The sequence below is a fragment of the Rattus norvegicus genome, chromosome 8, assembly GCF_021556685.1.
Source record: "Rattus norvegicus strain SHRSP/BbbUtx chromosome 8, alternate assembly SHRSP_T2T, whole genome shotgun sequence".
Lineage (NCBI taxonomy): Eukaryota > Metazoa > Chordata > Mammalia > Rodentia > Muridae > Rattus > Rattus norvegicus.
The window spans coordinates 20,508,244-20,534,225 of record NC_141541.1 but is presented as its reverse complement, the minus strand read 5'-3'; the positions used below and the strand labels follow the sequence as shown (position 1 = coordinate 20,534,225).

The window sequence follows — 25,982 nt, the reverse complement described above, 5'->3', positions numbered from 1 at the left end:
TCCCGACTAGTCCATGATTGAGTAAGAATAACTTGTCACATTAAAGGAAACAGAAGAGTCATTATAACTTCTCTTTTTAAGTTTTTGTAGGCAGTTTCCACAGTCTCCATGTTTTCTGTCCCACAAGGTCTAAAAGTTTGAAGCAAGGCAGCTTGTCCAGTCTGGGATATAGGCAAGAAAAGGTGGCTCAGGAATATATGTCCAATACAGCTTCCCTGTCACCATTCTCAGGGCGCTCAGCAAGCTCACAGGTCAGCATCATTCTTTGTCTCAGCTTTAGCATGTCTCACCAGTCACTCTGGCAGCTACTACCACATTCCTTCAGCATCCTGAGGAAAGAACACAAACATGCCCTCTTCCCCATATTAAATATCTGATCAGGACCATGCCATATGGCAGTATGTGGATCCTTCCATTTCACCTTGGCATAAGTATGTGTAGTTGTAGTGTGACATAGACACTGAGAAAGTGCCTTGGCATCCAAATTTTAAAATTTCAAAGGAAATAGAACATGTTTTAATTGTGTGGTATATGGGAATCTAAATCCCCCTTTTTATTTTATGAAGATCTCGTTTAAAGTTCCACAATACCTTGTCCTTGAGAATTATAAAGAATCCCAATTATATGTGTAACATTAAATTGTCTAAAGAACACCTCACATGACTGCAATAGCCAGTTCCATTATCTGTTTTAATCTGATTTGGAACACCAAGCATGAAGAAACAACTTAAGCAATGACTACTTACATTTTTTAATTGCTTCTCCTGTTAAAGCAGTTGCAACTAGAAAGCCTGAGAAAGTATCCATAGTCACAAGTAAATATCTTCATTTTCCAAAATCAGAAATGCCAGAAGAATCCATTTGCCATAATTGACTAGGTATGAGCCCAGAACACTCCTCAATTGTTCATGGTTTTGCAAGCTTGTAAAACCACTCTGGGAATCAGTCTGGAGGTTCCTCAGAAAATTGGACATAGTACTACCTGAGGACCCAGCTACATCACTCCTGGGCATACACCTAAAAGATGTTCCAACATATAATAAGGACACATGTTCATAGCAGCCTTAGTTATAATAGCCAGAAGCTGGAAAGAACCCAGATGCCCTTCAACAGAGGAATGGATACAGAAAATGTAGCACATCTACACAATGAAGAACTATTCAGCTATTAAAAATAATGACTTCATGAAATTCATAGGCAAATAGAGGGAACTAGAAAATGTCATTTTGAGTGAGGTAACCAAGCCACAAAAGAACATACATGGTATGCACTCACAATAAGTAGATAGTATCCCAAAAGCTTGGAATACCCTAAAAAAATTCACAGATCATATGAAGCTCAAGAAAGAAGGAAGACCAAAATGTGGATGCTTCATTCCCACTTAGAAGGAGAACAAAATACTCACAGGAGGAAATACAGGGACAATGAGTGGAACAGGGGCAGAAGAAAAGGTCATCCAGAGGCTGCCCCATCTCGGGTTACATCCTATATGCAGCCACCAAACTCAGTTACTCTTGCTGACGCCAAGAAGTGCTTGCTTAGTGGAGCCAGATATGGATGTCTCCTGAGAGGCTCTGGCAGAGCCCTACTGACACAGATTAGGATGATTACTGTTAACCATTGGAAAGAACAAGGAAAGCCCAATGGAAGAGTTAGAGAAAAGACTGGAGGAGTTGAGGGGTTTTGCAATCCCATAGGAAGAACAATAATATCAACCAACCAGAGCTCTCAGGGACTAACCCACCAAACAGTAAATACGCAATGGGGGAACCATGTCTTCAGCCACATATTTAGAAGAGGATGGCATTGTTGAGTATCAATAGGAAGAAAAGACCTTGGACCTGTGAAAGCTCGTTTTCCCAGTGTTGGAGTGGGTGGGTGGGAGTGGGAGCATCCTCATAGAAGCAGGAGGAGGGGAATGGGAAAAAGAGGATGTACTGTTTCTTAACTTTAAAGTACATTAAATAGTTCATACAAGTTTGCCTAGACCCCTTATTGAGGGCAATGCCACAGCAGATTTGCATATCAGGCAGATTATGGGCTTTACACAGGAACGATTAGCCATACAATCTATTTGGTATTTCTAGAGAATGTGCAAGTCAAATTGTAAAAACTTGCCTTGAATGTCCTCAATTTCTACCTGTACCACCTAACAGTGTTAATCCTCACAGAATCTTTTAAGACTAAAAGTACTGTTGATATTTTGATACCTCCACCAAACCCCTGATCTTCTGTAATTGAATTACTTTCTGCGTAATAAACTATTTAATTTAGATGAAAGTAAACCTCAGCCTTTCCAGTTCTTCTAGGAAGCACTATTTTTATTAGTCACTTGTCTTATTGCGGTGACAAAAGCAAATAAAGAAGAAGGGTTTATTTTGATCCATAATTTGGGGTTATTGACCATCATTGGATGGGGACTTGGTGATAAGAAAGTTACATGTCTGGTTACACTGTATCTGTAGTCAGAAGGTAGAAAGAGATAAATGCTCCATTCAGCTTGCTTTATTCTTTTTACAAAATCCAAAAACCTTATACAATAGGATTTGACAACCACCTTCAATATGCATCTTTCTACCTCAATTTATCAACCTGGAATATCTCTCACAGATGTGAGAAGAGGTGTACTTGCATAATATTCTAATTTCCATTAATCTAATAACCTAATATTCTACATTAACCATTATGTTCATTTTTGTTGGCAAGTCAGAAATTAACTTAATTTCTTTCTATATCAGTATGAACAAAACATGCAACAATGTTTTAATGAATATTCTGTCCTATATATTATATTAAATGGGATGCTATATCATGTCACATTGGTTGGACACCAACTGTTGTCCAGGAGGTCCTGCAGGACTTGAGGTTAACATTTACTTATGCTGGCTACTCTCACAGTCTGAGGTATACTACAGACTTTTGGAAATAGTCCATGAGAACCGACGCCAGCTCCAAAGCCAGTTGAAATATTGAGTTCTCATAAACAAAACAGGTAGCATGGAAGAACTAATAAGCATGTGGATTACAACAGTAAATAACAACATTCAGGCTTATGCTAAAAATTCAAAAGAGGGGTTGGGGATTTAGCTTGCCTAGGAAGCGCAAGGCCCTGGGTTCTGTCCCCAGCTCCGAAAAAAAGAACCAAAAAAAAAAAAATTCAAAAGAACAAATATGTTTTATAGCCCTTAGCATGGTACTTGGTCTAAGGCTAGCCTTCAATATACAATAGAATAGCAATACTGTGAATTCATTATTTTATTATGTAGCCTATTTTGTCTTTATCCTATCTATTTTTAGTCACACCATAAGACTCTGTGGGTCATGAGTGCAGAAGTAAGCAGGGAAGTAACTGATACCTTTTTCATTGCTGCTATTTCGCAAAACTCCCCTCTCATTTATGAGTAGCTTGAGAAGCCACTTTCAAAATTCCTAAATAAGGAACAGGCTGTGCTCGTTCCTCTACCTGTAGATGCTTATCATATGTGACTCATGCAAGGTCAGTATTGGAGTATCAATGTCGTTTATAAACTCCCCTAGCTGCAGACCAATAATATGTTCAATGTTCACTTCCCAAGTACCTGGTAGACTCTAGACATATTGCAACAGGTTGATAAACACTTCATAGTTTTCATTAGGAAATAAAAATATATTAGGCGGACTATGTAAAAGTGCTATTTCACTCAAACAATCAGTGGAAAGCTGTGAATTTGAGTTCTATCTCCAAAGTCTACCTTCTCTATTTGCCTAAGTGTTATAAACCTCTCAAGGTCAAATAACATTTAGGTATCTCAAACAAAATCTGTTTCCCTAATTTCCATATACTTGTGCATTTCTGTGGTATTTATCTAAAATTTATATTAATTTCTAGAAAGTCTTTGTTTAATTAATTGGAGTGTGTTCTGTGTTCTTTAAAACTATTAATGATCAGATCGTCATCATTGATAAATGCATGAACACATTTTCATTCTACTCTTACAAATGACTCCTCTATACTTTATAAAACTATGAACTACATATGTCAACATTCTGTTTGTGCACTAATGACATTATTTACATTGTTTAGTACCTAATCTAAATTATATTTGAGGCATCCAATTCTCTAACATTAACTGCCTTTTTATTTTTAAGAGCCAAGGAAGAAAAACTTTCAGAAATGTAGCTGCTCCCTGTGAGTACCAATTTCTGTTAATAATCAGGCAGGTTGTCATGGTGGTATAATGTTTTCAGAAGCTTCCTGATAGCATCGAACCACACTGGCCATATGTTTCTTTACAAATGGACTCCAGGTGGAATGATTTGAGTTTGTTTTTATGATTTCTGTTATAAATGTTTCTTAATTCTTCCATGGACCAAAGAATTGAATCAGTTCCAGACTGTCTGGAGCCAGTATAAGTTCAGAAAATGATGTCTGTGGGGGAATGAATTTTAATATGTGTAATACGGTTTAGTTGATGGTAATTATTAACCATCAACTTAATACGATGAAAACAACATATGCTGTTTCTAAATGTTAAGCCTGCTGTATATGCTCTGAAAACATGAATTCTGTAACTAATATTGGTATGCAAAGGATTACCCTTGCAGTGAAAAAGATTGTTAAGCATTTATTTGGTCAAGATTTAAATCATTAATTTCTAAACAACTCCTTCCTTCTATTCCTTTTTCATTTACTCAATCGTGAAATTAATCTCACTCTGAAAATTACAAAGACTCAGAACAACAAGTTTTAAACTTCAAGTGGTAGAATGTTTTGGAATGTATATGGACATATATATTAACATTTATATGAATGTCACCAAATACAGAGAGGTATCTGTGGACATAATCTGCCAAGTCAGAAAGGACATGTCTCCTAGCATACTTGCAGGAGGAAGTGATAGGTACATTAGGAGAAGATATAATGACAAGGTGCTTCTCTAGCTTGGTAAAGTTTGCACTCTATAGACTCAGCACATTATGACACTGCAAAGAATTCCTCCTAGAAATAATGAAAGCATTAAGGAAGAGATAGCCCTAGAGAGAGGATATCTGCTGTTAGACAGAGGGAAGAAAACACTCCACACACACACACAAAAAAACAGCTGCTGTGGGAAAGCAAGGGCCCAGAGCAACGTCTGTAGATTCTCCTGGCATGCTAGCATTTTGGTTCTTTTCCCCATAGGACACTTCATCTCTTGAAATCAATAATTTTGCTGAATACAGAACGAAAAACCCAATATGGGAGCAGTATAAAACAACAAAGGAGTTTTACCAATCTAAGAAAGAGTACCTGGCCATGTACTATAGTGGTAGACTAGCTGTTGTTTTAGATCACCCTATTGGAAAAGGTCGTAAAGACTTCTTTATAAGACACAGAAATACACAATTAAGAGAATGGTTTTCCAATTCACCTTTCTTACTATGAAGTTTGTAACATACTTAGTTCAATATTTTTTGTATTATAACCCATTAATTATTAAAGAAAGTACCAGGAACTTGAAGGAGAGTAGGGATGGATGTATAGGAGGATTTGGCAGGAGGAAAAGGAAGGGAGATATATTGTAATTAAAGTATAATATAAAGAAACAAAAGAAAAGTACAAAAGATTAACCAAACTAGGAATAAAATGTAGGGAAGTTATGATGTACTTAAATTATAATCTCAAAAGAAGGAATTTTTTAAAAAAGATGGAGATAATTTTAAAAAATACCCTGAAAAGTGTATACAGACCACTGGGGTTATTAATTTCCCCAACTATCTACAGATTTTCTAGAATAATTATAACTACTTAAACCCTTCACAATTCTAAGCTGATTTATTTCCAGAAATGAGTTGATTCAGTATTTCAATGCTCGTGAAATTTTTAAGCTTTGTTGACCTGACTTCCAGCTCTAGCGAAGATTCTAATTAACACACAACTTGAGACTCAAAATCCTATAAAAAGCTTGCCCTGAATTCTAGATCCTCACTTATCTAAGTGCGACTATCAGATTGCTTAAAGTGAGTAACTGAATGGTGACAAATGACTAAATTTGATTTTTAAGATACCATCATGTCTATCTTTCTCCAGTAGTAATAGATTTTGTTTGGTTTTGATATGGGGGTTTCATGTCACTAAGTAGCTCCAGCTGGCATTGAACTATTAGTAAAAATTCTCCTTCAGTCTTTCTAGAGCTGAGATGATAAGCATGACCCTCCATGCCTAGGTAAGATTTACTACTTACTGAGTTTTTCCATCTCTAGAACATATAATATCTAGCTATATTAACAGACTTCTCAGGCAGTGACCATGAATGTGATAATTCTCATTTGAACTAAGAATCTATAGAAAAGAAGTACCTTGGGCTGCTTAAGGCCAAATAACTATAGCTTACTTCTCCTTTTCATAGTTCTTTCATCTTGCTGTGCTCACAAGTATGTCCACTGTTTTACTTTTCCCATGATAATCTTTGTTAACATAAGTGCATACTCATGACCATTGATATGCTTTAGTACTGACTACAAATCTAAATAAAAAGTATTCAGTTCAGGGAACTGTACTTATTTATAATTATTTTAGTGAAATTTTCTGGAAAACAACTAATTGAATTCAAAATTGAAATACTTTATCCTTCCCTGAATTTATCTTGATGTTTACATAGTAGACATCAAGTAGTTCTTAGAAATGAAAATAAAACCCTAGAGTCCCCCAGTGCTGAAAAGAAAGGAGACACTTACCCCTGTATTTCAGTATGCTCCCAGATGCTTTGTAAAAAGGTTTCAGGCTTGTTGTTAAAGCCACACACCCCAGATATCCCTCAACCAAAGAATGGATACAGAAAAATATGATTCATTTACACAATGGAATACTTTTCAGCTAAGATATCATGATTATTGCAGGTAAATGGATGGAACTAGAAATTATGATCCTGAGTGAAGTAACCCAGACCCAAAAGACATATATAGTATATACTCACTGATAAGTGGATATTAGTCCCCCCAAAAAGTACAAAATACTCATGCTACAACCCATAGACCATAAGAAGTTTAAAAAGGAGGAAGGCATTACTGAGTATGCTTTAATCCCCCTTAGAAGGGGTAACAAAATCTTCACAGGAGGCAGCAGGAGGGAGAGATCTGAGTAGGAGACAGGAGGGAGGAGGGGACAGGATCAGATATAGATGGGAGAGACAGGAGAGATGCCCAGAGGACTAGGAGAATGAAATAAGCATTTGGAGTGGGGATAGGATGAACCTTTAGAAAGTTCCAGAGACCTGGAATGTGAGAGGCTCCTAGGAATTAATGGGGATAACCTTAGCTGAAATGCCCAAGAGTGGGGACATATATCCTGAAGGTACAGGTTTCCCAGTAGAGGGATGGGAACCAAACTACCTCAAAAAATTTGACCCATATTTGTTCCTTTCTAAAAGAAATGCAGTGAAAAAATAGAGCAGAAGTTGAAGGGAAGGCAATCTAATGACTGATCCGACATGGAATCTATTACATGGGCAGACACCAAACCGGGACATTATGACAGATGAAATGTTGTGCTTGCAGACAGGAGCCTAGCTGCACTCTGAGGGTCCCTACAAGCAACTGACTGAGACATATGAAGATACTTACAGTGGGCCAGTGGACTGAGGTTGGAATCCCCCAAAGAAGATTTAAGGGAAGTATTGAAGGAGCTGAAGAGGATGGCAACCCCATAGGAAGACCAAAAGTGTCAAATAACCTGGACCCTTGTGATCTCCGAGAGACTAAGCCACTAACAAAAGAGCATGCATGCTCTGGTCCATGGTGCCAGGCACATATATAGCAGAGGACTGCTTTGTCTGGCCTCAGTGGGAGAGGATGTGCCTAATTCTGTAGAGAATTGATGCCCTAGGGAAGGAAGATGTGGGAGTTGGGAGTGGGTGGGTGAGAGGGGTGGGAATGGGGAGCATGCTCTCAGAGGCAAAAAGGTGGATGCAGTGGGGTGAAGAACTCTTGGAGGAGGGACCAGAAAGGAGGCAACATTTGAAATGTAAATAAATAAAAAATTAGCAATATTATCACCATCAACACAACAAAGAAGCTACACACACTTAATAGCTATCTACCTCAGACTTGCAAATGTTGCAGTTTGACTGGGAACAGACTTTTTATTACAGAAGGGGATAAGATTTTGTACTATACTATATATACCTATGGCACAAACACAGTTGACTATACTACTTGTTACTATCACCTTTAGTAAACATTCTTGAAAATCAATATACACACATACACAAAAAGTACACATTATATAATACATGATGTTATGCTTGGTGATTTTATTTACATTGTACCAAATGTTTAATGTTTCTAAAATCTAGCATTGTAATTCATTACAATTATATTTTAATTAGTAATGATTCAAGGTTAACGGCCACATATTTTTTCATTAGATATGTTTGTTTCTGTTAAATACTTCCTGAAAGCCATGGTTGGGTGTGTGCATTTCCAAGCCTATCTTTACTGCTGTCTAAAAATATGAAACCTTACTGCCTCCCATCATTCAACATATCCAAACTTAAATGTCAGAGTTTTCTCCAAAGAAGCAAATGCTCATGCTATAATAACTTCTGTGCACATCTTAATTTGCCATCCTTTAGAAATGTAACTTATCTTATTTCTTCATTTTTAATCTATTTTTCTACTTTTGTTTTATATATGGTACATGAATCTCTTCAGCAGACATTTGCAGATTTCCTGAAGTATGCATTTCCTGCACAGATCTCATGGACTTCAGGAAGGAAAACCAAACAACAGCTAAGCACACAGAGTGCCAGATGCCTTCTTAAACTCAAAACATTGGAAACTGAAGTGACCGAAATGAAGAAATAAAATATAGAATAGAGAATATAGAAGAAAAAATTTTTGGAGAACAGAAAGCAAGGGGATGTTTTATTATAGTAGTTGTAGAAGTAGAAGGGAGGAAGGAGGAGGAAGGGGGAAGAGAGAGAAGAAGAGGAAAGGGAGGAAGGAGAAAAGAAGAGGTGGGGGAGGAGAAGAGAAAGAGGGAGAGAGAGGAGAAGATATCTAAGAAGATAATTGAATGAGAGAAAGTGTGCACTGTTTATCATTTGAACCTGACTTTTTCACTCTATTTGGTGTTCTCCATTTACATCCATTTCTGGCAAAAGATCTAAATTTTCTTTTTAAAAAATTTATTTATTCAATTATGTATATGAATGCTTTATCTTCATGTGTCTCTTCATGTCAGAAGAGGTCCTCAGAATTTATTACAGATGATTATGAGCCACGATGTGATTGCTGGGAATTGAACTCAGGACCTCTGGAAGACCAGCTGGTGCTCTTAACCACTGAGCCATCTCTCCAGCCCGTAATTTTTTTTTCTTTCTAGTTAAACACAGCTCCATCTTCTGTCTTATGATAGTAGTAACTATTTAGTCATTCGATTCTACCACTTTTGGATCGATGATCAAAACTCCTTGTTTTTATTCTTGCAGGACAGACTGCTGAGCACCTACCTCTTCCGAAGAGTTGGTTGTTAGTGCTTCCTTATCGGAACCATGAACCGTATCACTTCTCTAGGCTTTTAAATACCGTATGCCTGTCCTGGGTAGGATGTATTTGCATTCTATTAAACAAACCCAGACAACTACACTGATTTGGTTTCTCTGTTCCTTCAGGAGAGTTGTGGCTGGTGCTGGGTTTCCCGAGCGTTGTATAGCATCCTCTCATTCAGAGCAACGTCCTCTTACATCCCAGGCTCTCTAATACTTTCTTCTCAGAATTTTCTACAGTATTAATTCCTTCACGCAATACACTTTCCCATTTCTCTGCATTTCCAGAACATGATATTGAGGAGTTCATTATGACTCCTTGTGTGACTTTCATTTGATATCTGCACAATCATGCCATAAAAGGATACTTACTTTCTTATAAAGCAGTTATTTAATATATTCTACTTATTCCTATGGCCCAGGAGAAACAAGTCTATTTGAAATTGGGCAAATTCCATGAAAGAAAATTAATATTTAGGACTAATTTTAAGACTGGGTAATTTAAAAAAATAAGAAGAGATACAGAAGATTCAGAATTTTATAGTTTGGGCTGCATGCAGCTAAACAGGATCTGTTGAGTTTTCTTTTCACATATTTGGAGGTCTTGGAGAAGGGAAGACACTGTGTGAAGGATTATAATAGGATTTAATTCCTCATATATTGAGAGCTCTTTGCTCTTTTCCTCTCTCTCTCTCTCTCTCTCTCTCTCTCTCTCTCTCTCTCTCTGTCTCTCTCTGTCTCTGTGTTTGTGTGTGTGTGTGTGTTTCACCCGACAGAACATTTAGAAGAACTTTTTTTTCTACCACTAGGGAAAAGAGAAATAGTTTTGCTTTATAAAAAAATTTAAACCAAAAGTTAATATTAGTATAGACAGTAATTTTTAGATTACTTTTTATGGAAACTACATGGGCTTAGTTTACAAATCAGATACTTAGCTTTTACATTCTGGTTAGTAGAGATTACATCTATACATAGCCTCTAGTAGGTTAACAGAATTTAATAAGGGAAGACAATAGCTATAAAAAAGTGTCTGAAATGCTATATTTTTATAGTGAATCGAAACCACTAGCAAACAGATACCAAAATATATCAGAAAGTAGATCAACTTGATAATCCAATGTCAGTATCCATAGCAACATATAGGGAAAATTGCTATCTTCATAGATGAGAATGGAATCTAGAGTGAAACCTCCACATTATTCCAGTTGAGTTTGTCCCCACAGGCAAGCCAATGTAATGTTTTATAAGCCCTCAGTGTAGCTGATGTGAAAATGATTTTCATATGGTATGAAGGATTTTTTTTATAAAGTACTCTAAGTGTTCAACCTCACTTGCCGTCTGAGCTAAGTAACTTCCAGCCCTGCAACATATTCTCTGTATTTTTCATTTTTCTGCTGTTACTTCCACAAATTGTTTTTCTCACACCAATGTTACAGATTTATTGTTCATGAGGAGCATTTTTACATTACTCCCTCCAGTTCTCTCACATCCTCAAGGAACCCTACTATCCAAGCAAGGTAGCTACAGTGATTTAACAACCATATAAACTATCCAACTCTCCTTGTCCTGCCCACATAAGTCAGTTACATTATGAAGTCTTTAATCCAACAAATTTTAACTACTATACATGACCCTTCCACTCTTTTTCCCCCACAGGTAATGTCTACATTTATTTTATACCAAAAAAGTTATGTGCAACAAATAAACATTCTTACATATTTACATCTGTTTTTATTTACCAGTTAGCAAAATGGTATCCTAAATCTCTGATGAAGACTATTTCTATCTATATTAAAGAGGGAATCTTCCCAGTGAACTCCTTTTTATGCGAATGTTTACTCAGGAGGTTTTGAAGCAGGAGTAATATTTTAGATGGAACATACTTCACAGGTCATATACACCTACTATCTAGGCCATGCTCAATACAGCCTCATAACACCTCTCCTGGGCCAGTTAGTTTAAAAGGGGGAGGGTGTGTTTGGTCATATTGCCTGGAATCCTACTCTGCTCTTTTGACTCAGCATTCTTACAAAATTAGGATTCATGAATGTACTGAGGAAAATGCTAAAAGGTGGAGAGGGGCGGGTGTACTGACGGATGTACACTGGAAGGAAACAGGAGTGGGTGAGGTTCACAGCCCCAGACAGGTTCCTGGGAACCTGCTGACATTTTTCTGACTCTGAAGGTCAGGTCACCCATCACACTTGCCAGTGCCCATCAGAATCAACTGGTGGTACCAGCTGGGACCTAGCAAGGAACTGCTGAGCAGTCTCTGTGGTTTGAACTTTGTCTTTTCTAGAGACAAAGTCTCAAAATAGCCCAGACTGCTCTTGAACTTCTGGTCTTCCTGCCTGTACTCCTCAAGTACTTGGATTACAGGCATGTGTTTCCATGCCTGGCTACACTTTTGGTCTTTTGAATATAATTATAAATAAAAGAAAACAAAAAAGCAACAATATTAATTTTATTGTCCTGTATCTTACCTCACAGGTACAAGGATCTTTTGTACCAAACGAAATACTTTCCTACATACATGGGTGTTTTGCCTGCATGTATGTCTACACACCATATGCATGCAGTGCCCTCAGGGGCCAGGAGAGGGTGTCAGGTCCCCAGGAACTGGAGTTGCAAACAAAGGTTGTTAAACAGACATGTGGGTGGTTGGAGCCAAACCTGGGTCCTCTGCAAGAGTGACAAGTGCTCCTAACTGCTAAGTCACCTCCCTGGGCCCTAAAACTTGTCTCTTTACATGAGAAAAGTCAATGCTTTTCACCATTCCTTATGTATAATGAATTTGAACCACTCATCCTAGCACTTGGGAGGCTAAAGCAGGAGGAATGTCAAGTTTGAAGCCAGCCTGGGCTATGTAGTGTGTTCTAGGATAGCCTAGGCTACAGAGAAAGATCATGTGTCTCTTTAAAAACAAAACAAAACAAAAGCCACAACAGAAGAGGTGGAGAGGCTACATAGATGGAACAAAAATAATTCTTGGCACACAGCTAGTGCAACCAGTTAAACCTGAGTTGTACCAGAAGTTACCCTCCCTGACAGAAACTAGCTGTGGAAAAGGACGAAGGGAAATCCCACAAGTCAAGCACAGGCCCTGGAGCACACCTAGCCAGAACTTCTCTTACTCCCTCAAATATTGTCGCTACGAAATGAGAGGCTTCCTTTGTTAGGATCACTTCAAACCCATGAAGCACAGAATTACTGTAAGAGTCATTTTCCCCCTAGTCTGCCCCTCTGTATTTCCTGTAAGCCAACTAGCAGTGTTTATTATTATTCTGTGGGTAGCTTTTTGAGCTAGGGTTTCACTATATAACCCTGGCTGTCCTGGAGCTATCTAGAACAGGGCAGCCTAGAACTCAGAGATCCTCCTGCCTCTGCTCCCCAAGTGCTGGGCCGCCAGCCAAGTGTGTGTCACCAGGTCCGGCCAAACCCTGCTTCTTCAGTGTTTAAATACTCAATCTGAAACGGTCAGAACAATATTAGCAGTTTTATAACACAGTGTTTACTCCCCCACTCCACTAAGTTTAATAGAAGGTACAGAGAGAAGCCTGAATTCCCTCAGGGCAAAACTACCAAATAAAACACAACAGGCTCGCTTACAGAGAACATATATTTTAGCAAAAAATAAAAATAAATAAATAAATAAATAAATAAATAAATAAATAAATAAATAAAAAAGATAGGGTCTCCTGTAGCTAATGCTGGTCTCTATTTTGCTTTGTAGTCAAGGATGACCTTGAATTCCTGATCCTCCTGCATCTAAATCCCAAGTGACAGGACCACAGGCAAGCAAGAGCACACTGGTGGGCAAATGCTGTTTTTGCAACAGCACCTGTTAACTCTCAGTGAGAAAGGGGTATTCATTCTATTAAGTCACAGGAATGTAGCAAACAAACAAACAAACAAACAAACAAACAATGATGGTGGTAATCCTTTAGGAAAGCAAAGGGAAACCTCGAAGGGTTTGGTGGATGGAACCCTCGCACATTTTGAGTAAGGGTTGGAGATACCTGTAATGTCAAGACAAGCTTTAAAGCCACTCTGCTGAGTGACAAAAGGCAGAACAGGTCATTTGGGATTGGGACCCAAGGGACATGTCTAGCAGAGCCTTGATATGTAAGTAGCAGAAGTCAGCTATTAGCCATTCCACTGCCTTGGAAGACCTGGACACAGGGCTATGAATGACCTCACTGTACAGTTCTCCAAAGAGGACTTGGTTTACCATAAATATCATTCAGTACTTTCTAGATGTCCTTTAACTACTTCAGATGACAACAACAATGCGTACACAGTAAGACAGTCACGGAAATGTTCACATTCATGGGGAAACACCTTTGATGAAATCGGAATTGAGCTGCCTTTTAAGACACTGGTCAGAACCTCCTAAGTAAGAGGGCTTTACAATTCCTATTTTATACCTGTCCCAGCCAGAAATCCTATGGTACATCAGTGACGACTGAAGGTCTTAAACCGCCCCACAAATGCGGTCTCAGAATTTGCTGTCTAGTTTCCTATTTTTAACATATTAACCAAATCATAAACAAAAACACTGCCACTTTTCAAACCGAGGAATACAATGGCCGCACAGACCCTTCTGGTAGAATGTAAGTGCTCTGCTTCGCCGTAAGGAAGGAAAGGAGGGATACTTCTGCCCCAGTTCAACACACAGAATAATTTGGTTTGAGATTTAAGACAGAAGGCACTTTTAACATCTCCTTTAAGATGCTAACCAGAGAAACACAGTCGCTATGCCACCAGGGTTTATTCAGATCACCTCTGGGTTTCTTCTCACTGCTTCTGTGTGGCTACCGAAGTGGGACAAAGTTTCCACATTTCTCTTCCAGATCTTTCTACGTGTTGTGTTTCTTCTGAGTCAGCAAACGGTTCCTCACAACAGCCCTAAGGTTTACAAATTCAGTATGTGATTCTGAAACACTTACTGACAATCCTTAGTGCAAGAAGAAAGGACAAGGGGAAACACTCTGGACTGACCTCAGAGCATTTGACTTGTGTCTGTTTTAGTCTAATACTGCTGAGCTCACTGGCACCGGAAGCGAGGGAACACACCTGTACTGAGCTCAGCTACTCTATAAGAGGCTTTGCCCAGAAAGGCCATAGTGGTTTCGGTTTTTCTCCAAAGACTACATCCACTTCCTACGGTCAAGTGTCCTGAGAACCTTGGAATTAAAAGGTCTAGTCACCTGACATCCTGTAAAGTCCGGATCCATCCAGTTTTGACTAGTCAAGCTTGACTTGGATGTTCAGACTTAGTTTCTTCCTCTCAGAGTAGGAGATGGAAGGGAACCAACCACCCTCCTGTTTCTTCTGTCAACACTGCACCAGGGCTGTCAGCACGTTTCCCAAGATGTTCTATCTGCATCTACTCCCTCCACTGTTTATCAGTCCCGGTGAGCAGACAGTCCCTCGCTACTCTTCAACTAAACTGTACAGTGAGTTCTGCAGGGGTGGATCCAATGTTTCTACCTTTATTTACAAATATCACACTAATGAACTCTAATTGAATCTACAGGTTTAAATCCATCGGCTAAAAACATATTACCTATTGTAAACATGGCAATATTTAATACAATATCTATTCTAAAATATTTTCATGTTCATGATCACATTTTGTTATAGTTATACCTGAAATTGAATTTATACACATTAAAGAATTACTAGCAATGGCTGCTCACTTTACGGTTGAGGACCGGGGGCTAGGGCTACATTTTATTATCTCAGAGACATCTTCAAGGTAAAGGTAAAGCTTGTCTTTGATTGGCTGGGTGTATCCTTTATTTGTATCCAGATTTAAAATGAAGAGTGACAGAGGAAATAGCTAGGGCTCCTTCTACACTTGATCTTAGCCAAAAGGCCGAGAAGCGATTAGGGCCCCTTTTAATTTACAATATTTAAAAAAAAAATCAGTTTAAGATTCTCAGGGAAAGTGTCTGTTGTGAATTAAAAAAAAACTTGCAAAATAAACTTAATGAAAGAAGTGTTGGAGACAGTTGGGTGGAGATCCCTGGCTGTCAGTCTTTTAGGCTGCAGCTGTCGCTTCCCCAGACCTCATTCAAGTAAACCAGTCGTTTGTAGTCGATGAGGAGGAGGATGAGGAGGAGACTTGGTGAGGATGATATGAGGTGACACAGATGATGCAAAACTCCTTCAGCACGAAGTACAGAATGTAGGCCAGGTACAAAGATCCCACCACAGACACGATGGAGGAGGTCATGAGGACCAGAGCTGCAACTGCGCTGGCTGTCATGCCAAGTAATAACTGTAGTATACAAAATATAAGTCCAAAGACACTGTTTGGCTGGTTTAATACACCATCTTTTCCCAAAAATGGAACCCAAAAGACCAAATCCTCGACCCCATCTGGAGGCCAGGGCGGCGGAGCACTTCACCCAGGGCCCCAGGTCTCCAGGTCGCAGAGGGCCGGGTGCTCCGGGTCCCTCTCCTTCGGCTCCACGTGGTAGGCGTAGATGGAGAGCAGGATCCGGGCGGCGCACACTGCATACCGGGCCACCCGGGCCACCGCGGCACCGACACTCTCAGCAGGACTGGCGCCGCCATCTTTCCCGCTCCGCCGCGGCCGCAGCGGCCGCCTCCCTCCGCCTCCACCTCAGACGCCGCGGCCCTCCGGTCCGGACCCGACCCAGCCCCCGCCGCTGCCTCTGCCGCCACCGCCACAGCCTCCGCCCGACCCTGCCACTTTTAAACCATGGCTGAAGTAGTGATCCTAAGGAACCAGTCTTAAATAAAGGTTTGATTATGCTAGGCAGTAAATATACTTTAACAAATTTTGAAGACTCCAGTGCAAATGACATATTTCAGCAGGGACTTGAAACCTGTCTGTAAACAAGAAATAATTAAGGTTGTTTCTCTGGGACAGACTATGCCAGCTTAGAACATGGACATTTTTTAGAACCACTCTTATATGCCAACCAAGATAAGTTCATATTGGACAGTCTTTTTGGTCTCCTGGTCTCTCCTCCATCACATGTGCTATGTGGAACTGAAGTGCTGTAGACAGGATAGAATTCAATTCCTACCACAATTCTTAGTGCTTACACAGGAAGGCAGCAGGGAAGTTTCAAATAAAACTTAAACTTGATATTTGTGATTAGATTTTTAACATTTTTTACAAAATTATCAACACCAAATCATATGTCTTAGAGGTGGAAAAATGTACCCCTAAAATATTAATATATTTAACATATGGGTAAAGTCACACACGTATGAAATAGAATGTGTTTTGCGAAGCACAGACAGCTCCAAATGTAAGCTTCTTACAGGTGGAAAAATTCAAATGTTTAATATTTTTCAATCTTAAAGCAATATCATGTGGGTTAAGAAGTTGATATGAGCCTACTTCCAAGGTACCCAGCCTCTCCCAGCTAAGCAGCTGCCCTGAGACTTCCTAAAGTACGCACAGATTATTTGTTTTCGATTGCTCTTCCACCCACCAAATTTGATTACAAATTATCGAATCTGCTTCTTGAGCTGATTCTTCTCTCTAACTACTCTAAATATTCACCTCTCCTCCTCTATGTGAAATGTGTCTCCGGCTCTTGGAGCCTGCCTTGCCTTCTGGGCACTCATCATATCTCTCCCAGTCTTTCTGACTCCTGGAGCTTGGTACATTCTCCTACAGCATCTGTCACCTCATGATTTTGCTCCATGTTTCTGGTCTTCTGTGAGCCCCCAGCTCCTTTCTACTAAAACACTTACTTTTCCCCCTTTACACTGCGACCTTTGTCTCTCACAGCTCCTTGCCTCCTATGAATTGCTAGCTATACTCTGTAGCATTTCTATGCCATGTCAGCCCTCTACAATATTAATATTGAAATCTTCCCTGGGGCAGAGTTCCTACCTATGACCCTGATCTCTGTCTCTCAGATCCGTCTTGGAGCTTATAGGAACTCTTCCTCTGGCAGAGTTTGTTTTGAGACCTGCCCATTGTTACTCCTAGAACTCAGAGATTTTACCAAAACTCTGCCATCCTACTGACTTGACCTCTGTATAGCTCAATTGATGGCCAAAATGTGGCACAATTGATTTTCAAATTTTATTATATGGTAACAACTGCCACTTCACAAATGGTCCCCAAACCTCTTTTTTTTTTTTTAAAGATTTATTTATCTATTTTGTGTATGTGAGTACACTGTCTCTGTCTTCAAACACACTAGAAGAAGGCATCAGATTCCATTACAGATGGTTGTGAGCCACCATGTGGTTGCTGGGAATTGAACTCAGGACCTCTGGAAGAGCAGTCAGTGCTCTTAACCACTGAGCCATCTCTCCAGCCCAAAATCATGTATTTATTTATAGATAAGAACACTGTAGCTGTCTTAAGAGGACATCAGATCTCGTTACAGATGGTTGTGAGCCACCATGTGGTTGCTGGGATTTGAACTCAGGATCTCTGGAAGAACAGTCAATGTTCTTAGCCACTGAGCCATCTCTCCAGTCCAGGTCCCCAAACCTCTTATATCTAAACTTTCACTGTTATATACTTCCAAACGTGTCTTATCCCTAACATTTTTCTACTTTCTACTCTTAAAAAACCTTTAATCTATACATCTTTTCTGCTGTCAAAAAAAAAAAAAAACTCTTAAGATTATGCTATAAACTATGTCAGAATTTGTAAGTTCATTGGATATGGTTAAAGACCTGTAACAAAATTTATCTTAAAACTTACAACAAAAGCTTCTAGATAAGAATCTGTGCATAGATAAGCTTAATTTGCTAAAACTTACTTTATATGTGATTCAACTCATATGTAGGATATAATGTATATGTAACTTGGATTCAACTCTTATTTAGGAAAATAGATGGTTTTAAATGGAAACCATGTGCTTTGCCTCCATCTTGCCTGATGACCTCATCTTCATGTAAACAAACTGTGGCTGGTAGCCATCTTTACTAAGGTTAATAAAAGGGCACATTCCATAAAACTTCACCACAACCTTCATTAAGATGATCACATAGTACAAAACAGTTAACCCAATAATAATAATAACATCTTTAGTGCTACTTGGCCCTCTGCTTATCATTGTATCTTCATTTTTAGACCAAAGAGGGAACACCAGGTTGCCAAAATACTTTAAATTAACATGGATTTTTTGTACGATAAATTCCTAAGTTTATACAGACTTTAAAAAGCAGACTTAGAGATTTACATCTATTCCTTATGTGTTTGCAAACTGATCAACACCAAGAGTAAAGAAAAAAATCTTTAGGTAAGAAACAACATATATTTGATGAAGTATGTTTGTTTAATGTTTATAAATTACTAATTTTATAATGACTACTCAGGTAAACATAAACCAGATTAGAGATGTATGTCTCATCACTTACGTCTTCACTAACTGTGTTGAAAAACAAGCTTTTAGAAAATTTAAATAAAGAACAACATTTGTTTTAATAAATAAGGTTTATAAATTGCTAAAGTCTACTCAAGTTTGCACTAACGGACAGGAGGATATTTACCTAACCTCTTTGCCTTTGCTAACTCTGTTAAGCTTTAGCTATTTGAATAAACTAAATTATACAAGAAAATGTGATATTCTATATCGGTACACTTGACAGGATCTGAAAAGTAAGGTTCCAGTTTCTATGTGAACTGGATTTATTGTTAGTCAAGTTCCCAGTTTCTCTATGCATGCTTAAAATTTTTATTTTAATGCAAAAGAAAATCTTCAATTCAATTCATTAAGGCTCAAACATATCAGAAATAAGACCAAAATTCTAATCTTAGAAAAAGCTACTAACTTGTAAACTATTCAAGAAAATTAAGACATGCAGGTCAATGCACAGTCATTCTATAAAGGACAAAATCTCTAATGTGTTCAAAACTGAGGTCATAGTCAGGCTAACAACAAATGTAATTAAGTTAGTGACAAACTTTGTTCAGACTTCTGTATGTGTTTTCAAGGTTAAGCCTAAAGCGAGTAACTAAAATCAATTGAATCTGTGATTGTTAAACTATTCTCATAGTCACAAGCTGAACAGTTTGAGTTTCCTTAGGTTCTCTTCTAAGGATAGATTTAAAAATTCATTTAATTGTGCTGAAAACACCTCTATCCGATATATTCAACCATCTGTTTAGAGGAAACAGTATCCATGCTTTTCACCCAAAGGCATAGCTTTTGCTAGGACTTGAAGACATGAGTCTACTGCTCTTTCTTTCTTTCTTTGTTTCTTTGTTTCTTTGTTTGTTTGTTTGTTTCTTTCTTTCTTTTTTAATTTTTTTGTTATTTATTTTATTTATTTACATTTCCTATGCTGTTCCCCTTCTCGATTTCACCTCTGCAAATACCCATCTCCCTTCCACCCTTTTTCTATACGTGTGCTTCCCAACCCACAAACCCACTCCTGCCTCACTATGCTGGAGCAAGGAGCCTCCACAAGAACAAGAGCCTGCCTTTCCACTTATGCCAGATAAGGCATCCTCTGCCACATAGACAGCTGGAGCAATGGTTCTCTCAGTGTGTAGTCTTTGGTTGGTGGTTTAGTTCCTGGGAGCTCTGGGATGTCCAGTTAGTTGATATTGTTATCTTCCTATAGGATTGGCATTCCCTTCATCTCCTTCAGTCCTTCCCCTAACTCTTCCATTGTGGCCTGCATGCTCAATCAAATGGATGGCTGCTAGCATCCACCTCTGTATTGGTCAGGTGCTGGCAGAGTCTCTCAGGATTCAGCTATGCCAGGCACCTATCGCAAGTACTTCTTGGCATCAGAAATAGTGTCTGGGTTTGGTGTCTGCAAATTAAATGAATCTTCTTGTAGAGCAGTTTCTGTATAGCCTTTCCTTCAGTCTCTGCTCCACTGTTTGTCCCCGTGTTTCCTTTAGACAGGAACAATTCTAGGTTAATATTTTTAAGATGGCTGGGTGGCCCCATACCTCAAGTGGAGGTCATGCCTACCCACTGAATATTGTCTCTACAAATTCTTTTTTTTTTCATCTTCATTAACTCGTGTATTTCTTATTTACATTTCTTTTTTTCCCCATCTTTATTAACTTGGGTATTTCTTATTTACATTTTGATTGTTGTTCCCTTTCCCGGATTCAGGGCCAACATCCCCCTAACCTTTTCCCCTCCCCTTCTATATGGGTGTTCCCCTCTCCATCCTCCCCCCCATTACCGCCCTCCCCCAAACAATCACGTTTACTGGAGGTGCAGTCTTGGCAGAGCCAAGGGCTTCCCCTTCCACTGGTGCTCTTACTAGGCTATTAATTGCTATCTATGAGGTTGGAGCCCAGGGTCAGTCCATGTATAGTCTTTGGGTAGTGGCTTAGTCCCTGGAAGCTCTGGTTGGTTGGCATTGTTTTTCATATGGGGTCTCAAGCCCCTTCAAGCTCTTTTGGTCCTTTCTCTGATTCCTTCAACGGGGGTGCCGTTCTCAGTTCAGTGGTTTAAGATGGCATTCGCCTATGTATTTGCTGTATTCTGGCTGTGTCTCTCAGGAAAGATCTACATCCGGTTCCTGTCAGCTTGCACTTCTTCGCTTCATCCATCTTATCTAGTTTGGTGGCTGTATATGTATGGGTCACATGTGGGGCAGGCTCTGAATGGGTGTTCCTTCTGCCTCTGTTCTAAACTTAGCCCCCCTATTCCCTCCCAAGAGTATTCTTGTTCTCCATTTAAAGAAGTGAAGCATTTGCATTTTGGTCATCCTTCTTGAGTTTCATGTGTTCTGTGCATCTAGGGTAATTCAAGCATTTGGGCTAATATCCACTTATCAATGAGTGCATGCATACCACGTGTGTTTTTCTGTGATTGGGTTACCTCACTCTGGATGATATTTTCCAGTTCCATCCATTTGCCTATAAATTTCATAAAGTCGTTGTATTTGGTAGCTGATATTGATGTTTCTACAATGTGAATTTCAGTACAGATTACTAACACTGGTAATATAAATATACCCAAAGCTTTTATCTTTTTTCTAAACTCAAAATCATTCATAAAAAATTCATAAAAAATGTGTTGTGATTTTTTTGTATCCATCTGTCACGGGTCACAAGACGGCTCATTTTAAATAGGGAAGGAGAACTTGGGCAAGGTTAGGTACTTCAGCCACAGAGATAGAGAGATTTAGAAGAGGGAACTATGGGCTGAAAAGTGCTAGGAGTAGCCACAGGTATTGAATGAGACTTGTCTTTGGTTTCTTTGAGACCTGATGTGGACCAGGTATTTTACAAAATGTCTCTCTAGCCTACCTTCTCTTTGATGTTTTCTAATGGTAAAATGGGGCTCTCAATTTGGGGTTCAAATATAGAAGAAACTATAAGTATTGTAACACACCCCACACATGAAGTAATGGTATCAATGCAACTTAGCTTATCCAGCATCTCCATATCAGAATCAACCATTGCTCCTACCTCCATACTATGAATTTCAGCAGATATTTACTAGAAAAGGACATTTCTTAAGGTACACAACTTTAAAAGAAAGAATAATACAGAAATAAATAATCTGGGATTTTTCTGTTGTGCAAGTTGTTATTATACATTACTTTTATGGCTTTATTGATGTAATTTGACAAAAATACACTTATATTGTACAAAGTATGTATATTATATTGTGAAATGATTAAACAGATTAATGAGCATGATTATCACATTTGTTTACTCTTTGGTTCTACCATTTCTCTGTGTAAATACAAACTCATTTATTTTAGATTTTAGCTTATCATCCAAAGTGATCTCATTTTCCAGCTGAAAATCATTGTCTCTGTCTCTGTCTCTGTCTCTGTCTCTGTCTCTGTCTCTGTCTCTGTCTCTCTCTCTCTCTCTCTCTCTTTGCATAGTGAACTCCTTTAGTGTGCTGTTGTATCTTCAACATGTGTTTCACAGTTTTCTTTGTTTTGTATTATGTTCTGTTTCCTTAGTTTCCAACCTTGAGGAAAGTTAAAGAACAATCTTTCTTACCCCAGAATTAAATTAGCCATTTCTTTATGAACAAATTTTCTTTACTGGTTAACATTTTAAGACATGAGGATCTGGGTATGAAGTGTCTTCCTTCATGTACATAAGTGTATGTATGATGAAACCTCAAGTTAAGCCTGTCCATCAAAAGTATCAAATGAACTAAAAATGCTCAAAATGAGGGGGGAAAACTAATAACTATGTGAGAAGGTGCTCCACATCCTTAGCCTTAACATAAATGCAGATTAAAATCATAAAAGTTTCACCTCACATCTGCTAGAATGGTTAAGTGGAAGAAAACAAGCAATTTAAAAACCCACCATGTCCTACAGATGTCCCTTACCCTTCCTTATCCCACCTTACCCATGCCTAAGTCTGATTTCCACTCTCTCTTCCTTGTTTTCTCTACACCTAAACCCTTCTACCCTACTTTTCTCCTCATTCCTTCTCTCAACCAGTTTTCTCCTCTCAGCCACCTCTTATAACTATTTTATGTTTCCTTCTGAGAAAATTTCAAGCAACCTCCCCTAAGCTTTCCTTGCTATTTGGTTTCTTTGGTTCTGTGGATTCTAGCTTGGTTATCCTATACTTTATGGGTAACATCCACTTATCTGTGAATACATACCATGCATATCCTTTTTGGTCTGGGTTACCTCATTCAGGATGATATTTTCTAGTTGCATCCATTTACCTTGCGTATTCATCATGTCCTTATTTTTTAATAGCTGAGTAGTATTCCATAATGTAAAAGAACCACATTTTCTTTTCCCAACTTCAGTTGAGGGGCAACTGGCTTGTTTTCAGTCTTAGAGACCTGAGATGGGGGAAAAAGTAGTCCCCTTGGAGTCTATAGGGGGCGACTGTAGTGGTAACACCTAATTGTGGGAATAGCAACACCTAGGAGTGGGAATGTGGTGCTTGAAGTGGCCACCACCAGTAGTCAGGCAGAATTCAGTGAAAGGAAAAGGACAGCAACTTATCCACAAAAACCTTCCACCAAAATACAAGGTGTGCAAGGACAAAGGTGATGTCCAGCCAGTTACTGGCCTAACTTGATCCCGAACCAGTTGTGGATTGCCCTGGAGCTGTTTGTATTTTGATGCTAATTCCAGTTCTGCAAGAAAGGCTGCCTAATCAAATACTCAGGACTCAGGTGACTTCATCAGAACCTTCTCTCCATTTTAACTTGTGAAATAAAGGCAGGAACCCATGATTGGGGAGGAGAAGGGGAGATGAAGCAGAAGAGTTGGGGGAGAGAGAGAGAGAAAGAGAGAGAGAGAGAGAGAGAGAGAGAGAGAGAGAGAGAGAGAGAGAGAGAGAAAGAGAGGAGGGGGTTGCCCGGAAAGGAAGAGGTGGAGGGAAGATGGAGCACATGGCCTAAAGAAACCACAAGTTTTAAGGGATCTCATAGTAGCCAGGGGAATAGTACCCTGTAGTGGTAAATCTGCCCAATCTAGGCATGAGCTTGTATTCCTACTTGTGCTGGAGAGGTTACTGCAACACAATTCCATGGGTAAGATCCAGTCCCTGACATTTTTTTTTTCGGAGCTGGGGACCGAACCCAGGGCCTCAAGCTTGCTAGGCAAGCGCTCTACCACTGAGCTAAATTCCCAACCCTCAGTCCCTGACATTCTTAATGCTTATGCTTGAAAACAGGAGCCTAGCATAACTGTCCTCTGAAAGACTCCACTTTTCAATGGAAACAGATTGAGAGACTGACAGCCAAACTTCAGATGGGGCTTGGGGAGTGTTTTGGAAGAATTCAGAGAAAGATAAAGGGACCAAAGAGGATAGGGACTCTACAAGAAGACCGACAAAGTCAAGGTACCTGAACTTTTGAGGGCTCTCAGAAACTAAACCAACAATCAAAGAGTGAGCATAGTATGGACCTAGGCATACCCCCTCCACATTTGTAGCAGATGTGTACATCCTGGTCTTCATGAGGGTCCCCCCCAATAACTGGAGCAGGGGCTGTCCCTGAATCTGTAGCCTGCCTGTGGATCACATTTCCCTAACTGCACTGCCTTTTCTGGCCTCAATGGGAGAGGATTGCCTAGTCCTGCAGTGACTTGATGTGCCAGGATGGTGTGATACCCACAAATATGGGGGATATGGGGGAGGTCATATGGAAATTGGAAATTGGCAGGAGATGGGGGCTGTGATAAATAAATAAATAAATAAATAAATAAATAAATAAAGTAATGAAAAAGAAAAGAAAATCCCAATATGTTAGTGAGAAAGTAAGAACCATGGATATGCTGCTGGTAGGAGCACAAACCAGTGAAGCTGCTATGGAAGCACATGGAGACTTCAAGAAACTAATCACAGAAGCCTCATATGATCTAACCATATCTTTCTTTGCATTGGCCCACAGGGCAGTCAGTGGAACTTGGGGAGCACCTAGGAGAACATGTGGGACAAGAGACGCCAAAAAGGACGCCAAAATAAGAGTCTGATCAAGGCGAAAATTTTATTTTTTCCCAAGGCTGGATTTATACCATAGCAGGGGTAACAGAAGGAGGGGAAGTGGGAATCATTTATGCAAGCCAAGGATACAGCACTCTTGTGGTCAACTGATGTCAGCAGGATGCTGGTTTCTCAGCAAGATCACAAGTTTGTCATATCACTGGGCATCCTGACCACCAGATTTGTAACAGTCTTCTGCAGCTGGCTGGGGATTTTCCATGAACCCAGTCATACTTAACTCTAACTATACTATTAACAGCAATAATGGAGTGTTTGAAGGGCATCACTCCCAACATTTCTTAACTATAAAGTCATTTAAATCCAAGTCAGCATAGCACAGAGATTTACATTATTGTATTCTGTTCATTGATACACTACTTATAACAAACAAGTCATTGGGTTAGCTTGGGCTTCTTTCATGGGGTCCATAGAAAGGGAAAATGCTGCCTATATTTGTGGCAGAGTATTATTCTGCATAAATACAAATTAAATCATGTAATGAAGGATAAAATGTTTGAGAGCAGGTACTATTTAAGATTTCTTACAGGAGAAATACAGTGCTAGTGAATCCTGATTTTATACTTTCATCTCAGTTCTTGTTTCTGATTGAAAACAGAACGGTAATTTAATTAAATATAAAATATTAATTTGTCCATTGTATTCATTTTACACACCTTATTTTAGCTTTTCCATTACCTTATTTTAGCCAGGTTTATGAGATTGATAATCTAATTTTCTGATAGTTCAGTTGTTGGTTTGCTTTGTGATTCTTTTTATCATTTTGCACAGCTTCAGGGTTGTCTTCTAATTTTTTAATCTCTTTTTATGTATATTTCTGTATATGTGTGTGTTTATGTGTCTGTGTGTGTGTGTATGTGCATTATATGATAACATGCAATTTACCTTGATCAGCTATAGCATGTTGCTATTGTGTGTTAATATTACTATAACAGCTGAAGCTTCTTGAGATGTGGGAAGCTTTGAACAGAAATGCATCTCCATAGCCATGTAAATATTGTTTACTTAGTATAGTAAGTATTTAAGGGTATGCTGTTTAAACTTAACAA

At 39.0% G+C, this 25,982-nt stretch overlaps 1 protein-coding gene and 1 pseudogene across 1 annotated transcript; one reads left to right on the top strand and one right to left on the bottom strand.

The window, feature by feature from the left end:
* The first annotated feature begins 1,360 nt into the window (after positions 1 to 1,360).
* LOC134479967 (uncharacterized) lies at positions 1,361 to 24,897 on the top strand. The gene is made up of 5 exons (XM_087564242.1): positions 1,361 to 1,613; positions 13,784 to 13,887; positions 14,801 to 14,923; positions 24,156 to 24,273; positions 24,824 to 24,897. The coding sequence occupies exons 1-5, from the start codon at positions 1,361 to 1,363 to the stop codon at positions 24,895 to 24,897; spliced, it is 672 nt and encodes a 223-aa protein (XP_087420368.1).
* On the bottom strand, positions 15,474 to 16,106 carry LOC134480120 (vitamin K epoxide reductase complex subunit 1-like protein 1; annotated as a pseudogene).
* Positions 24,898 to 25,982: the final 1,085 nt, after the last annotated feature.